At 43.9% G+C, this 14681-nt stretch overlaps 1 protein-coding gene across 9 annotated transcripts in view; it reads right to left on the bottom strand.

Moving 5' to 3' along the window:
- Nucleotides 1–5303: 5303 nt before the first annotated feature.
- The window catches only part of LOC109951037 (rho guanine nucleotide exchange factor 10-like protein), a 27099-nt gene continuing 17721 nt past the window's right edge, over nt 5304–14681 (bottom strand). For 8 of the 9 annotated variants that reach the window (XM_020585276.1, XM_020585281.1, XM_020585279.1 and 5 more), the window contains 10 exons: nt 13806–13933; nt 12873–12973; nt 11590–11711; nt 10807–10893; nt 10267–10487; nt 9419–9576; nt 9141–9283; nt 7908–8079; nt 7390–7506; nt 5304–5827 (listed from right to left, as the gene is read on the bottom strand). In XM_020585276.1, coding sequence (XP_020440932.1) covers nt 5313–5827; nt 7390–7506; nt 7908–8079; nt 9141–9283; nt 9419–9576; nt 10267–10487; nt 10807–10893; nt 11590–11711; nt 12873–12973; nt 13806–13933 — 1764 coding nt within the window. In that variant the 3' untranslated portion in view covers nt 5304–5312. Of the gene's footprint in view, nt 5841–7389; nt 7507–7907; nt 8080–9140; nt 9284–9418; nt 9577–10266; nt 10488–10806; nt 10894–11589; nt 11712–12872; nt 12974–13805; nt 13934–14681 lie in introns of all 9 variants that reach the window. The other variant, XM_020585285.1, reaches the window with a different exon arrangement.

Here is a 14681-nt window from a genome sequence, read left to right as displayed (position 1 = left end):
GTCATGTTTGAGAGAGACAGAAAGAGAACGAGAGAAAGAAAGCTTGATCGAGAGATCCGACATTACCTTTTGTAAACGGATGCACTACGTTGACCGAGGAAATCCAGGACAAAAATAAAATCGTTGTGGTGTGGCAGCCATCTGGGTGGGGAGCCGACCAGGTTAGAGAAGTAAGGAAAAGGCACATAACCTTTTGTAGATCAATGCTGAAATGACCTGATGCTTAACGTAAAACCGACGGACGGGCGACATGGGAGCGAGTGATAGAGATCAACCGCATGAGAGATGAAACTCCTATAAGTTTTATGTGCCTAGCAACCTAGAGTTATGCCTATTACACAAACCTACTTACAGAAGGTCACTTTCGGTCTGATGACACATAAAAATCTAAATAGTCATGGCAGAGCAGCCATGATGGAAAAGAGAGTTGGGCATGGAGGGCTGGCAAAAACACCTGAACTAAACACTCCAGATGTCACAGTAAACTCAGGACTTCTACAACAAAACCCCTTTAATGAATAAAGTAGCACAGGTGACTGGGCTCTGACAAGGAAACCCACAATAAAGTAAAAATAATTGACTTACAGTTCGTAGATCTACCTAGAAAGAAAAAGAAAAATTTGTATGACTGTTGTTGCCCTATGTATCAATATAACACAACATGGCAGACGGTGAATGACAAACACACAAACACACTTTAAAATATTCACTTTTGTTTCAACATTCTAAATATAAATGATAATTTTAGCACAATTGTTACAACTTTCATGCCAATTAAGCCACTTTGAATTTAAATTGATTGTTGAATTAAAGAATTACATTTAAGCATTAAAGAATTAAAAGAAAGAATCATTATGTAACTAAATTGACCATCACATCCTGATATAGCCCACCATAACCAGCCACTGTGAGCTCCTGGTTTCTACTCAACCAGTTCACTCAGGCCCAAAATGTTCAGCCCAAGAGCATTTTGGTCTTTTGAAGTGTAACGTTTGGCCTATGAACTAACAGGTTGTGTCCCTCTGACCCGTCTACTTGTTGAGTTATATGAACTTTCAGATAAATATCAAAGCCTAATGAAAACAGGATATTGTATCATACACAGATCTGGCAGGTGAGCAGCTCATGGTGCAGTAAAGTCAACACATTATCCCAACAACCAGCCTATGTTACCTTATGAAGTTAACAAGCTAAATAGAACCAACACACCTGACTTGAGCCAACTTCCAGCCAGTCACTCACCTTCTTGGATTAGATTTCTTGTGAATCCAGACGTGGTGTCCTAACGTTTTACCGACGTTACTTAACCAAATATTTATGTCTGAAGTCCATAAATTGTGACTTTCAGAACCGTGTGACATTAACACACCTGTAGCAAGACGACACAACATATTATGAGTCAAATGTCCTTTTCTTAGACAAATGTTCTGGGACTTAACAAACACTCCAAACTCCATTTTGCTGCACAACACAGATGTGTTTGGCAACTTCTTGGTGCCAGAACAAAGTAATGAATCAACACCAGAGAAAACCAAAGCTCAGCTGAGAACATAGGAAATGAGGCAGTCAACAGCTGTTTACTGACTCAACCAACAAACAAACAGAACACCTGCTCTCACAATTTAAAACACCTGTATCCACGCCCACAGTGCGTGACTCTAGTTGATGATTGGTCTACGGGAACCCACACTTCCTCTCCTGTTACATAACATAAGGGGCGGGAAACCCCTTTTATTAAAGGTAAAGGCTGCACATGACGTGACGCTGATCTCCATCAGCTGATCATAGTGTCTCCAGAAAACAGGTGATTCTTTCATATTAAGAGACAGGATGTCTCTGCTTTTGACCAGAGTGAACAGCCTGTACCACTGAGTCAACACTGCCCCAAAGAGCCAGAACCCTGGACACAACCTTAATATCAAGTGTGGTTTTATGAGTTTTATTTAGTCCAGTCATGAATCTCCACAGTCTACATTTTCAATCTCAGCGAGACATAGAGTGAACAGCCTGTACCACTGAATTAACGCTGCTCCAAAGAGCCCAGGCACCAGGACACAACTTTAATATCAAGTGTGATTTTATGGGTTTTATTTAGTCCAGTCATGAATCTACGCAGTTTACATTTTCAATCTCAGCAAGATTCAGATGTCCTCTCTGCAGAGTTTCTGGTCCATAATCTAAAGCTGTGGTTGCTGGGAGGAGACGGTGTCCACATTGTCTGACCACAAACTGGCTGCTGTTCACCACTGTTGGACTCTAGTCAGTTATTTGTTTCAGTCATTTTTTTTCCCCATTAAAAATGAATTTGCAGTTGCAACATTAGCTGTTTCCATCTTGGCCAGTGGTGTTTGTCTTTTTGTCATACGATAGTAAAACTGCATAGGCCTGTTGGGTTGGATAAAACAGTCCTGAGAGGATCTCGGTAGTGGGACTATGGTGTGTAGAGGCTTCCACACATTATGAAAATAGATATTTGAGGCAAAAATAGTTTTGTTCTAAATAAAGTCAGCCTATATAGGCCTATATAAACATGACCTTAGTAGTTTGATTTCCCAGCTGTGTGCACTAGAGGGCGCTAGCGCATAAGCACTGGGTCATGCTAAGCTTGTCATCTATTATAGGGCAACTAATTGTTCATTATCAATTCATATGCCAGTTGTTTTCTTAATTAATAGATTATCTGTGATCCAAAAATGCCTTTTGTTCAGTTTATCATTGAAGTCTAAGAAAACCAGCACATATCAACATATGAGAAGCTGAAACTAGAGATTTTCTTGGCATTTTACTTCCAAAATGAATTAATTACTCAGCAAAACATTGGTGCCCCAACTCCTCCTATACAGTCTCTCACTGGGTAAAGTACAGGGATGATGCCAACAGAAGTTTCCTTTGTGACAGTAACTTTATTGGGTTTCAGAACTGCAGCTTAATGCAGCGAACGCAAACTGACAGCGAAGGTCTCTGCCTCCTCTAGAGAAGATTCTTATGTCCACCTACAGGAGTCAGTAATGTCTGAGTCAAAAAAGATCATTGGTAACATTCAAGAAGTTCATTTATTCCCTGTCACCTCGGCACATGGATTGCTGCATGTGCGCTGCAGTGCACCAGCTGCGACATGCATATGCGTGCACTGTGGTGTACAAACCTTGACCCACTTGTGCCTCAGCCTGTATTTTGCTTTGAAATTAGAACAAATCATTTCTGTTGAAGTTATCAAGCTAAATGAACCCACTGCCAAATATAGGAGCTTGTTAAAGCGCGAAGGTGTGGATCAATACAGCGGATCAATACTGTAAAAGGGTCTAAAGAGGCTGATGATCTGAGATGGTTCAAACCTGGTAAACACAGAAGAAAATGTAGAAGGTACATACAAAATGCAGTAACAGTACAATCTGTAAACACGCTGTCAACTCCTTAAACCTGTCATGGAACAGTCCTCCTTTGGATGCCGAATGGCATCAACTCACCCTGTTTTTAAATGTCAGCAAAACTTATCTTTATTCTCTTGCTTTTAATTGCTTCCAATACTGAGTTCACAGTCTGGTTTAAATTGCTTGTAATTTTGGTTTTTGGTTCTGAGGTCTGTGTGCTGTATATGGTTTGATGGTGGTGGGTTTTCTATGTTGTTTTGCCTTCTGTCTAACTTTCTGTTGAATTTAATGAGCTATATAAATAAACATCACTTGACCTAAAAGTACATCAAATCCACGCCAACAGACACCAAGACAGAGAAGTCTTGCTTGAGAAAGTGTTTGATCTCCACAAATGCTCAGTTTTAAATCATAAATATTTCATCAACATAAATAAATTCCATAATACAAACAAATTTGTGTACACACAGAATGAACAAGTCAAATTTCTGAGTGAACAGACCGATCTCCCGTCTCACCTGGTTATGACTTTTCATAAAATTACAGCCTTCTTTTAACATTACAAAGCTTGTCTTAGCTTGTTTCACTCTATTTTTGGTCCTAAAATGTTTTTTACTAACAGGACACACAGCAGCAGTGGTGAGCAAACACTGCATCAGAAAGGAAAGCCACTTGATTTAAGTACCATTATTGCTTCATATTACATAAAACAAAAAAATGAGCGAGGACAAGTTAAGGTGCACAGGAACACACATCAATCCTGTAATGACTAGTAATACATTAAACATGGACACGATTTGACATGAACAATTGGGCTGTGGAGTTCTTTTCAGAACACTGCAATTTGTTCATATAAACTCAAAATAAATTGGTCTAACATTGAAATGTTTGTTCACTGTAGCACAAGTGGTCACCGTGTTGGCGCCGCAGGAACAGTCCCCAGATCAGTGCTTCATAATGTGTTCAGAGCCCAAAGAGCAACGTTTAGCACACATCCCGCAAGCCACGCGACAGTTTGAACTTCACATGAAAATTAGCTTAGCATAAAGGCTGGAGACAGAGGGAGTAGCTAGCTGGCTCTGTCCAAAGTTCAAAATACACTGACATATTTAAATCATACACAGACGTGTAAAAAAGGACAGTTTGTGGTTTAAGGGGCCACTGCATGCTGGAACGACTTCCTGACAAACAACAGTTTATCTATCTGCCCACCACAACTGTACAGAGCCTGGGGTTACACCCTAGGTTTTGGTCTCTGCAGAGGCACATGGTGCTGGAGGCGTCACTGTGACCACACGACTTCACACAGCTACACACCCTGCTGTGCTGGTTCATCAAGAAACAGTTCTTGGCTCCAGGTCCTCGCTGAAAGTACCTAATGAAACCAGAGTAATACTAAAATAATCATATTTACAAAAATGCTGCATTACTGCTTTAGATTCAATTCGGACAGGGCTGTTAAATCCCTGACATGCTTCTGTCACACCTGTGCCTGAAAAACAGGTGCAAAGCCTTAGTAAAGCTACTGTAGCATGACACAGTAAGCAGCAGTGTAAACTAGTAGTGATGCGAAAAGTTGATACACTTTTGATCACATCTGGAGAGGAAGCTGAAGAATGTTGCTCTTCCTAATGTCCAACACAACTGGAGATAGCTGCTGACGAAAGCACCTGTAGTAACTGCTAGCGTTAGCATCCCTGGCTCGTGTCACAACCAAGGCACTGAAATGAAGCAGAAACCAGAGACAAACATCAGACTGTCAGAGGTGACGTGTTCTTGGCTCCAATCACTGTAGGCTAGATGGCGAGTCTAGCTGAAATGTAAACTGGTGTTGGAGTCCACAGCTGGCTGAGCTGCTCCGGTCAGTCAGGTGACATGCTCGCCTGTCATTGGCTGAGAGTTAGAGGGAGCTGCCACCCCAGTTTCCCGTCCTGTCCGGCGTTATCCTCTGCCCCCACAGAAGATGGCTGTGGAGGTCACTTTGCTGCGCCTGGCCCCCCCCTCATTCCCCCACTCTACAGGACGCCCCCTGACCCACACGTCAGGGTCCTCGTTCACTTCATAGATGGAGCCGTCCTCCGGGCTGTGCTCCAGTGAGTCTGGGGACGCCCTCGGGTTCCCCTGTTCGGGCTGGGCTGTCAGCAGCTTCCCAGGCAGCTGGCAGGTGGACTGGAGGCGGTACTGCAGCAGGAGGCGCTTGGGTTTCTCCTCCCTCGATAAGGGAGCTTCTGAGTCCCGGGCGTAGTTGCACTGATCCCACCTCTGCCCGCCTTCATTATCTACCACATCAGCTGGGCCTCCTCCTCCTCCTCCCCCCTGTCCTTGTCTGTTAGCACCCTCCTCGATGCCGTTGAGGATGGAGTCCCGTCTGAGCAGCTCAGAGGCCAATGTGCTGGAGGTCGCCAGCATGAAGTCCACCGGACCACAGAAAGCGTTCAGAGACGTCATCCCTTTACCTGAGGGGTACAACTGTTCTAAATGAATCCACATCATCTCACATGCATACATACTCATTCTGCACATTTTCTGATGAGCAAACCGCTGAGTATATTCGTCTTATATCAACTAGGATCAACCTGTTGCTTCAACAGACAGATCTGCAGCTTGACTTTCATTCTGTTTTATTTTTGGTTCATTTAGTTTGAGTATATATTGTCATTAAAGTATATATTGTCTTACTGAAACATGGTTACAGCAGGAAGAATATGTCAGTCTAAATGAATCCACTCCACCTGGTCACAGTAACTGTCACATCCCTCAAAACACAGGCCGAGGTGGTGGCGTGGCAGCGATCTTTGACTCAAGCCTATTAATCAACCCTAGACCTAAACATAGTTATAACTCATTTGAAAGTCTCACCCTGAGTCTCTCACACCCAAACTGGAAAACTCAAAAGCCTGTTCTGTTTGTTATTGTATACCGTCCACCTGCTCCTTATTCAGAGTTTTTAAGTGAATTCTCAGACTTTCTGTCTGATTTAGTGCTTAGTACAGATAAAATAATCATAGTAGGCGACTTTAATATTCATGTAGATGCCGACAATGACAGCCTCAACAATGCATTCTGTTCATTATTAGACTCAGTTGGCTTCTCTCAAACTAAATAAACCCACTCACTGTTTTAATCACACTCTTGATCTGGTTCTGACATATGGCATCAAAACTGAACACTTAATAGTTTTTCCCCATAACCCTCTTCTGTCTGACCATTTTCTAATAACTTTTGAATTTACATTAATGGATTATACTCCATGTAGGAAACAATTCCACTACAGCAGATGTCCATCTGGCAATGCTGTTACCAAGTTTAAGGAAATAATTCCATCTTTATCTACTTCAGTGCCGTTTGCCAACACAGTGGAAGGAGGCCACCTTAACCTTACTCCCACACAAATCGATAATCTTGTTGATAGTACTGCAGCCTTCCTGCGTAATACACTTGATACCATTGCCCCTCTGAAAAAGAAGGTAGTGAAACAGAGGAGGCTAGCCCCGTGGTACAGCTCGCAGCTCCGCTCCCTAAAGCAGGCATCACCTTTTCAGCACTGTAGCCAGGCTGACAAAGAGCCACAGTGCTGTTGAGCTTAACATTCCCTTAGATCTCAGCAGCAATGACTTAAGGCAGGAGGAATATGTCAGCCTAAATGAATCCACTCCACCTAGTCACAGTAACTGTCACAGGCCGAGGGGTGGCGTGGCAGCGATCTTTGACTCAAGCGGTGCTAACATGGTACTGCTCACTGAAACAGGCAGGAAGAACGCATGTGTAGAGATAAAAACTAGCCTTCCTGGTGTAAACTGTGGTTAAATACAGTACTGGCAAAACAACAGTTCCTGTTTTTGGTTCCTTCTCTCAAACTGGGTGCTAGAGTTCGATCCCTCTTTTAGTGCTGGTGCAGCATCATGTGGTCATGACTTCATGCTGCAGAGGTGTCACATGGACCAATGACAAAGGATTAACACGTTATGTGCATGTGTCTCCCAGCTTCAGTGGCAGAGAACTTGTCCTCAGTGCTAACCTGTGATCTTGGGGATCCCCTCCAGGGTGGGCACAGGGAAGGTGAGGATGATGCCCTGGCTGGTCCCCACCCACAGCAGGCCCTGGCAGATCAGCAAGCTGGACACAGTTACCTGACCTGGAATACAAAGAGACACTCAGTCGCTACCACGAGCACAACCTAACACAGGCTGGGCTACACTGCTGTCTAGTCACTACAATAAGTAACTGAGGCACTCTGTTGAATGTACACACTCACCAGGTGCTAGTTTTCTTCTTAGTCATTTATATAGTGTTGAAAAATTAACAAAGAATCAAAGACAGTGCAGGGCATCTTTCTCCTTCACTGACTGAAGAAACTTTCAGCAGCCAGTGACAGCAGCGAGCGCTCTGCTGCTGAGCTGCATGCAGTCACCAAACAGCACTTCATTATCTCGAGACATTACAGGATGTTCATAACGGTGACCCTATGTGTAGGCTCCTGACCGAAAAGGCTTTTACAGAAAGTGTCTGATTGAGTCACGTCTTGTCTGGACTTGCCTGGGGTCAGATAGGTGGTGCGGGTGGAGATGTTGACTTCCTGCAATGGTTCCAAGGTCTCTGTGTGGAACAGCTGAATGGAGGAGCCCCGGGTGAAGGCCATCCACACCCCCCCACCTGACCGCACCATGTGGCTCACACTGAAGCCTGGATCAGAGTGGGCTTCAAAGCTCTACAGGACGGGGGGTCAAAGGTCACCTGTCAGTAGAAACTGCAGCTCAAGGGCCACCTGTCAGTAGAAACTGCAGCCACATCTGACATACAGCTGCTTCACAAAGTATTCAGACCCCTTCACTTCACTTTGTTTTAAACAATTTTCCCCATCAATCTAAAACAAAAACTCAAATCCCTCCATTACAAAAGTTTCCAGAGCCTTCGCTGTGGCTCCAAAATGTGTTCAAATGCACCTAGTTTGCATTAATGAGCCTTGAGAATAACAGAGTGGACACTGTTTAGCACATGCACACAAACACGTGCACTCACTCCCTGCTTCTGGACTTACTTTTACATGGTGCATACCTCTCCACATGTGTATTAAAGGTTTCCCGCTGTTCAAGAAACCATTTTCCTGAACATTTCCAGGAAAACTCCACATGCTCCGGCCCCACCCGTGACCCCGTTCAGGGACTAAGCGGTAGAAAATGAATGAATGAATGAATGAATTAATGAATGAATGAATGTCAATAAACTGTCACTCAAATGATGAACATTAGTTGTGAAAACAATAATCCCACTAGTGGGGGGGGAATACACAACTCTTGTTCTGCAAAACTCACTCTGGAGTTCATCTGAGACTCAAACACAGCTTCGGCTGTCCCACTGAGCTAATTCAGAATCAAAATTGTTTTTAATTGCCATGTATGTTTGAACACACAGGCACTCGACTCCGGTACAGATTCTCTCAATTTGAGTCAGTATCTTTCAAAGTTAGTCTCTTTAGGACAAATTTCCCTTTGTCCCAGAATGTGGGCAGGGTAACAGCGCCCTGGTGGGCAGGTCTGAGATGCAGTAGGTTTCCAGAGAAGACAGCAGACTTCATGGACTGGTTTTTGTCCTGACATGTAACATGAGTTGTTGCACCTTATATACACAGGCGTGTAGGTGCCTTTCTATCCGCTCAGTTCAGTTTGCACAGATGGACAATAAGGTAAAAAAAAAAGGAGGGGTCTGAATATTTCCTGAAGCCACTGTAGGGTTTAGAAAAACTCTTCCTGCTGCCCATAAGCTGTGTACCTGTACGTGGAGGCTGGATCCTTGGATGACAGTGACTTGGTTGGCACAGCTGGCCCATACAGCGTCTTCTAGTGTGAGCAGACTGCGGACTGGCTCAGAGCCCAGATGCACAAGCCTGCATGAGTCCACGTCCCACAGTCTCTCTGAGAGGAAGAACAGCCTGTGCTTTAGCTTTAGCACCTTTCCAGAGCTGCAGTGTAGTTGCTGCCTCTTCACTCTGACATGTAAACCAAACCAAACCAAACCAACACAATCATGAGGTGGGTGGAAGCACTTACCCCCGGCCTTTCTCTGGTACACACCTACTTTGCCACTGGCCAGTCCAGCAAAGAGGAAAGACAGCGAGTGTTTGAGGCACAGGACAGGACAGATGTCAGGGTTCACCATGGTCAGCAGGCACTGAACAGACGTGTCCACACTGCTGTACACATGGATGCTGGGAAGACAAGGAGACATTGTCAGTCTAAGTCGCAGTCAAGTTATACACATAAAGGAATTATTGAACACTTGGGGAAATTCATTTCTTATGAGATGTCCAGATGGATGTCAGGCTCGTGTCTTAAACCTACTCCACCTACTGTCTTTTCAGCCTTGAGAATCTAGTGGATGCAAAACAAACTGACACCATCAGCTCACGAGTGCTCTTTACCCCTCCCATCACATCCTGTTTCCTAGCAATGGTGTGACCTATGGATGCCTGGTTGGGACAAACTGTACAAAATGCAGCCTCCAGTCTGAAGTTAGCGTTAGCTGGTTAACAGTAAATGTGTTAGTCCAGTAGAATGTTCTGGTTAATAATGTTACACAAATCTCAAATTACTCCCAAAATAAAATCATATTAATTAATATACATATTAATTCATTACAAAGGTTAAAAAAAAACAAAAAAAATGTTAATGCATTTTTAGGAGCTGGAGTTAGAAAGTGGTTAGCCTAGCTTAGCATGAAGACTGGAAGCAAAGAGAGGTTTTTAACTTGACTTGTGTTAAGTTAAAAAATTCACATGCCAACACCTAAGTCTCACTATAACTTGCTGTATTTGGTTTAATCCACACACAACTGAATGACTAGCCCAGATAAAAAGTCACAGTGTCTGTTCCCTGAATCAGTTTGTCTACAGACTGACCTGCCGTCCTCCAGGCCAACACAGATGATGTTTCCTATCTTGGCAGCACTCTGGGGCTTCTCAGCCGCCTCCTTCACAGTGCTGGGACACGGCTGCTTCACATACTCCAGGCACAGGACTGGGGCCTTTAGGGGGATGCTCTTCACCGGGCGAGGAGAGGCTCGGTTCAGGGAGAAGATCTCCACATGGCCGTGGTTGGAGCTGCCTCCTCCACCAGCGACCTAAACAACAGGGAAACACAACAGGGCCTGTGCAGTTTAACTCAAGGTACAGAGGTGACAAGAAAACACACACAATGAACAGAGTTCAGAAGGTAATAATCATGTAAAAGAATAAAAATACACAAATGGAAAAAAGAAAAAAAGAGGAATGTATGTGATGAAACGTGTACATTAGCACTGCAGATCTGTACACCAGCTATATGGGGGAATGCTGGCCATGTTTGGTTTGGTAAAGAGAAGGTGAATATGGTCAGCCAGCCTAGTATTATGACAATGAATGTGAGAAATAAACTTGAAACAGTTGGTAAGAAGTACTGACCCAGAGGTAACCCTGTGGTAAGGACGTGCTGGCAGTGCAGAACCCGAGCAGGCTGGACTGAAACGGACTGTGAAGAGCTGCCTGCAGCTACACAAACACATGGACAGGTTTCATTTACTGGGAGTCCTGGACAAAGATGTAAGCAGTGCAGGAGACGCTCACTTTCACACATGCACAATCAGAGGCAAAAAATATACTGTGAGACCAGATGGATACACATTTTCATCCATCAGCATTTATTTATTGTCATGGTCACAAAATGCAACATTACTGCCCAGATTAACTGGCAAAGGGACGGGGAGTGTTCGGGACTGTCTGAGGACACCTCACCAGAAAGAGAGGCAGAATACACTTCTACTCGTTGTCTATAGGGGATGGACAATAAAGTCTAAAAACATTGAATTAATAAATACAGATAATAGAAGCTAAAACAGCTTCATAAATAAATACTTGAATGATTAATGACAAAACACTCTGGTCCTAGAGAACTAGGAAAAAATGGATTTGTGAGATTTGTGATCGTCTCAGTTTCATCATTTTCCAGTGTGTTTTCCTCAAAAATAACATTATGTTGTGTCAATATGAAGAATATTTGGTTGCATTTTCCTTTTCCTTCTGCGTGTTTAGAGAGTGATACACAACTAGAAGATTTGGCTGCTGTGAACTGAACCAGTGTCAGAATCCGAACTTAAAAACCACAGATACACAAAGCTAACAGAATAACATCACCTTGCATTCTTACCTTCTTTCATAACATCTGTGTCAGTATGCGGCAGCTCTCACCTTCAATGTGTGTGTTTTGGGAGACAAAACCGGAAGCTTGCAGGTCAGCAGTGGACAACTAAACGGAGCTTTTGTCTTCCCATCTTCTGCAGCACATTCCCACCCCGGAGTGTTTTCCTGTCCTGAGCAGAAAAACCACACACGCAGTCATGTCTTACCATCGCTGTGAGGACATACAATGGCAGTGCATTCCCTGGCTCCTGACATTAACCTTAATCATCGTATCTAAATGTCTAACAAACCTCCTAAACCTGTTCCAAATACACAATGATGCACAATGAGTTAGTTTTGTCCACTAACCTAAACTGTAGAACCTTCAGTAAAGTTTGATGTACACTTCTTTTGTTTAGTTAAAACCTATAAACCTATTTTTCATATCCCCTCCCAAAAAGTGATCACATCTGAATAAAAATACTCAGCATACCAGGAATAAACAGAGTAAGTCTGAAACAACCGGCTGTGTCTTATAAACGAGGGACAGACCATATGTGGACACACACACACACACACCGTAACAAACAATATCTTCCCAGTAAGACCTGTCAAAGTCCCACTGCCATAAACAAAGATGGAAATCTAACTCCTGAATGCTTTACTAAAACAAAAGAGAAACCAGCTAGGTGTTTATTTGGCCAGTCACTTTTAAATCACAAGACTCCAAACACATAACTCAGCAAACATAAGCTGCAGATATCGGTTTCATTTTCAGCTTCAGCGTTCATCTAGTGGCCTCTTAATCCAGCACACAGCCCACGTAGCACAGACACAAAGTGCATTTTCATGTGGCTTTGCACAGTGCCGCGATAGAAGTCAGAAGATGTACTCAAAACATACAAGTTCTGGTGAATAAATAAACCAACTAAAAGGTTCTTGTGCTTGGCTGAGGTTGAAAAGTTTGGGTATAGGTAAAATCAAGATGTGACAAACTGCAATGGAAAGTGACTTGGTGAATGAATCACGATGTACTCAAAGAACATGAGTCTTAAACGTTCCCTTAAGCTTTGGCTACACTGGAGAATGAAACTCTGTGTGGACACCGAGGAGACTCTGATGCCACGTTCCCATCACGTTCTTCACTGTGTGAGGTTTGTGTAGCACTGGCTGCAGTTCCATCATCTTGTTGTGCATCCTTCTGCAGTGCTTTAATGGCACCTGCCTGGAAAATTTAGCGCCACCAGGTGTTTGTCTCCATAAACCAACCCCATAGTGGATGAAAACTCAAAATTAGTTTAAAATTCATGCTGCATTTGGTTAAAAATGTGGCTACAGCCTGGTGAACTTACTCTGCGCTATCTTGGCGAGGTGAAGCCGGTTCACCCAGGAGATCTTACTGAAGGGGCTGGGAGTGTTGAAGACCACCATGATGCTCACTGGACGGCCAGACCTGGGAGCAGAGGTGAAACCACATGAACAAGTCCAAGGTACAACCTGACTAGAGCTGAGCTGATTGTCTCCGCTCTGAGCCTGTCCTCTACAAACCTCCTGAAGCCAGATGTAAACTTCTGCATCACTGCACTGGACACAGTCGCACTGACATGAGACGTCCTTCCCTCTGATCCTTATGTGAAGCGTCCATTCACAAGATGATTTCCGATAAAGGGCATGTCAATCTGTAACAGACTTCCGCAAAGGATGCACTCTTGTATCCTCGGTTACAGCTCTTCCAGGCAGCCTCCTCGCTCCTCAGAGCAGGAATAAGAGCTTTGGGACGTCCTTCATCATTGAGGACCAAAGAACGATAAAATAAGGGAACTGGGATTCACCTTTATATGAACTCTCATATCTGTGAGTTTCAAGGGTCGAGGAGGCTGCTGGAGGAGCCATAAGCGAGGATACACGAGACCAGCCTTCATGGAAGGTTTTATGGACTGATGTGTTCCTTAATTGGAAATCAGTTGATGATGGAATCCGTCAGATGAAGGACTGGAGGAAAGGACATCCCATGTCTCTAAAAGCATGTTTCTATCTTCAGTTCCCACATTTTTGCTCACATATTTTGTGGGCAGGACTAAGATACAAGGAAAAGATGCAAGTGAGGGAAACGTAGATGCACACAAGAGTCTTGGGAAGCAGCCAATTTCTTTGTGAAACCATGCACTGCCCAACAGGAAGTTGGAATGTTGTATGTCCCTCAGCGACCTACCCTTACCCATAAATCCCTTTGCTGTGCAGGTAGCCATAGTTACAGAGAAGTATAAATTAGATTTGCCACTCACTTGTCAGGTTTGCCTGGGATAGACAGACGCAGGTGACACTTGTTGGCGTTCTGGATCTCCTCCTCCTTCAGACGGATGAGTCTCTGCAGAGCCAGACACCAGTCCTGAGCCACTGTGGTGTTCAGATTCTGACCAAGAGACAAGGGGACAAAGGAAGGACAAACCAGTGAGAAACAAGCTGTGACGTCAAGTCTCCCTGCAGCAGTTTGTGCACAGCAGAGAAACAACACAACACTCAATAACAAACACAGAACTCGCCTGTTGGTGGTTGATATTTGATTACCCATTTCAAGATGAAATCACAGACATTTTCCTTTCTGACACCTACAGAAGATGACTAAACTAAATTCTGTTGATTTGTTTTCACTTTTGTCTTTCAGACTGAATAGAATACCTGAATAAATACAGACTAACAATATTTACATATTCATAAACTCTGGGCTTTTCAGTGGAGATGCCCTCCAAGACCTGCTGCACATAAAACAACAACAGGCCCTGGTTCACAGTAAAACTTAAGCAGCTTCGTCATGCCAAAGAGGAGGCCTATAGAAGTGGAGACAAGATCCAGTACAGGCAGCCAGGAACACACTGACAAGGGAGATCAGAGCAGCATAGAGGAGCGACTCTGATAGGCTGAGAAACCAGGTTTCAGCCAACGAGCCCTCCTCTGTGTGGAGAAGTCTGAAAAATATCACTGGCTACAGGAAGAAGGCACAGCAGAGGATGTACTTCCTGTACCAGCTCAGGAAGTTTGACCTGCCCCAGGAGCTGCTGATCCAGTTCTAGTTCTAGTTCCAGTTCTTCGAGTCTGTTCTCTGCACCTCCATCACTGTCTGGTTTGGCTCAGCAACCAAACAGGACAAGTACAGACTTCAG

Source organism: Monopterus albus, unplaced genomic scaffold (assembly GCF_001952655.1).
Source record: "Monopterus albus unplaced genomic scaffold, M_albus_1.0 scaffold361.1, whole genome shotgun sequence".
In the NCBI taxonomy this organism is placed as follows: domain Eukaryota; kingdom Metazoa; phylum Chordata; class Actinopteri; order Synbranchiformes; family Synbranchidae; genus Monopterus; species Monopterus albus.
Note: the sequence above shows the minus strand (reverse complement) of the source record. Positions and strands in the feature narration are given on the sequence as shown.